Source organism: Propithecus coquereli, unplaced genomic scaffold, assembly GCF_000956105.1.
Source record: "Propithecus coquereli isolate 6110/MARCELLA unplaced genomic scaffold, Pcoq_1.0 Scaffold120, whole genome shotgun sequence".
Lineage (NCBI taxonomy): Eukaryota > Metazoa > Chordata > Mammalia > Primates > Indriidae > Propithecus > Propithecus coquereli.
Genome location: NW_012136081.1, coordinates 85026 through 86212, shown reverse-complemented (window position 1 = coordinate 86212; position 1187 = coordinate 85026). Strand labels below are relative to the sequence as shown.

The window sequence follows — 1187 nt, the reverse complement described above, 5'->3', positions numbered from 1 at the left end:
ATATTTTGAAAACGCTCCCTAGGTGATTCCAAGGTATACTCCTGGTTAAATATTACTACTCTAAAAAGTACGCAGAGTTAACAGATTGAATTCCATTATAAACTCTCAGGCCATATTCAAATTTTATTTTCAAATTTTGCTTTAAGGCAGGGGGCTTTTATTTTGGATTCCGGAATCTATAACATAGAAAACTGTAATTGAGAACATATGATTAATTTGAACTTTTAAGAGTTGTACTGATTTCTCTGTACTATGAAAGCATGCTTAAGTAAGTTCATAAAATACACTAGATCACAGAGCACCTGTTTAGTCTATTTAAGATAACAAACTGATCAAGAAGAATTCAGATAATTGACACATTTTAATATAAGGCATTCTTCTATGAAATCATGTCAGAGAAGGAACTCCATTAACCTAATTTGAGTTACTATTCAGAGGAGTAAAAAATGAGGTTAAATCTAAAACTCAAATAGCAGGTTTTCCATTTTTTAGTTTGAATTATTTAAGAAATGTAGATAATCAGATATTTGCCAAAGTTTCATACTTTAATAACTCCCAAAAACATGAGCCAGAGATGAGACTTACTTTTGACAGTCTGATTTCTGAGCACCTTTCTCAAGCTTCTCTTTTTCCAGGCGCTTCTTATTTTTCTCTGTTATCAGTTGTTCTCCAGGAATCTCCGGAATGCCCATGGCTGCTGCAAATTTTGCTGCACCTTGGTCAGTCAGAAAGCAATGAGGGGTCTGAGTCAGACAGAAAAGGAAAAATGGTTAGCTTTTTGAAAATTTGTAATCTTTTTAACTGTTCCAACTATGTGGAAATAATTACTTCTCTCTGGGTGCCAAGGCTCAAAAATGCAAATTCCACTGGCTTGCTTTTCTGAATGCTGAAAAGAGCCTGTCTCTCTGAGTTTCTGCATTTAAAAAAAAACCCCAGAATTGATGGACTACAATCCAGCAGTGGACTACAAGTCACTAGGGATATGACTTACATGTTATCTTAAATTTAGAGAACTTAACCCATTTGTATTTAATGCCATGCTATTATATAGTTGGTCTGTTCAGTTTGTAATGTGCTGTGTTACAGGTATTGAAAGAACAATGAAGAAAATACAGGAAGAAAACTATGTAATCAGGCCGGGCACGGTGGCTCATGCCTGCAGTCCTAGCACTCTGGGAGGCTGAGGC

The 1187-nt window shown here is 35.6% G+C and overlaps 1 protein-coding gene across 1 annotated transcript in view; it reads right to left on the bottom strand.

The window, feature by feature from the left end:
* Nucleotides 1-1187, bottom strand: part of ASRGL1 (asparaginase like 1) — a 44249-nt gene that overhangs the window by 16187 nt on the left and 26875 nt on the right. The window contains exon 4 of the mRNA XM_012665661.1: nucleotides 586-759. Within this exon, the coding sequence (XP_012521115.1) occupies nucleotides 586-759 (174 nt within the window). The remainder of the gene's footprint in view (nucleotides 1-585; nucleotides 760-1187) is intronic.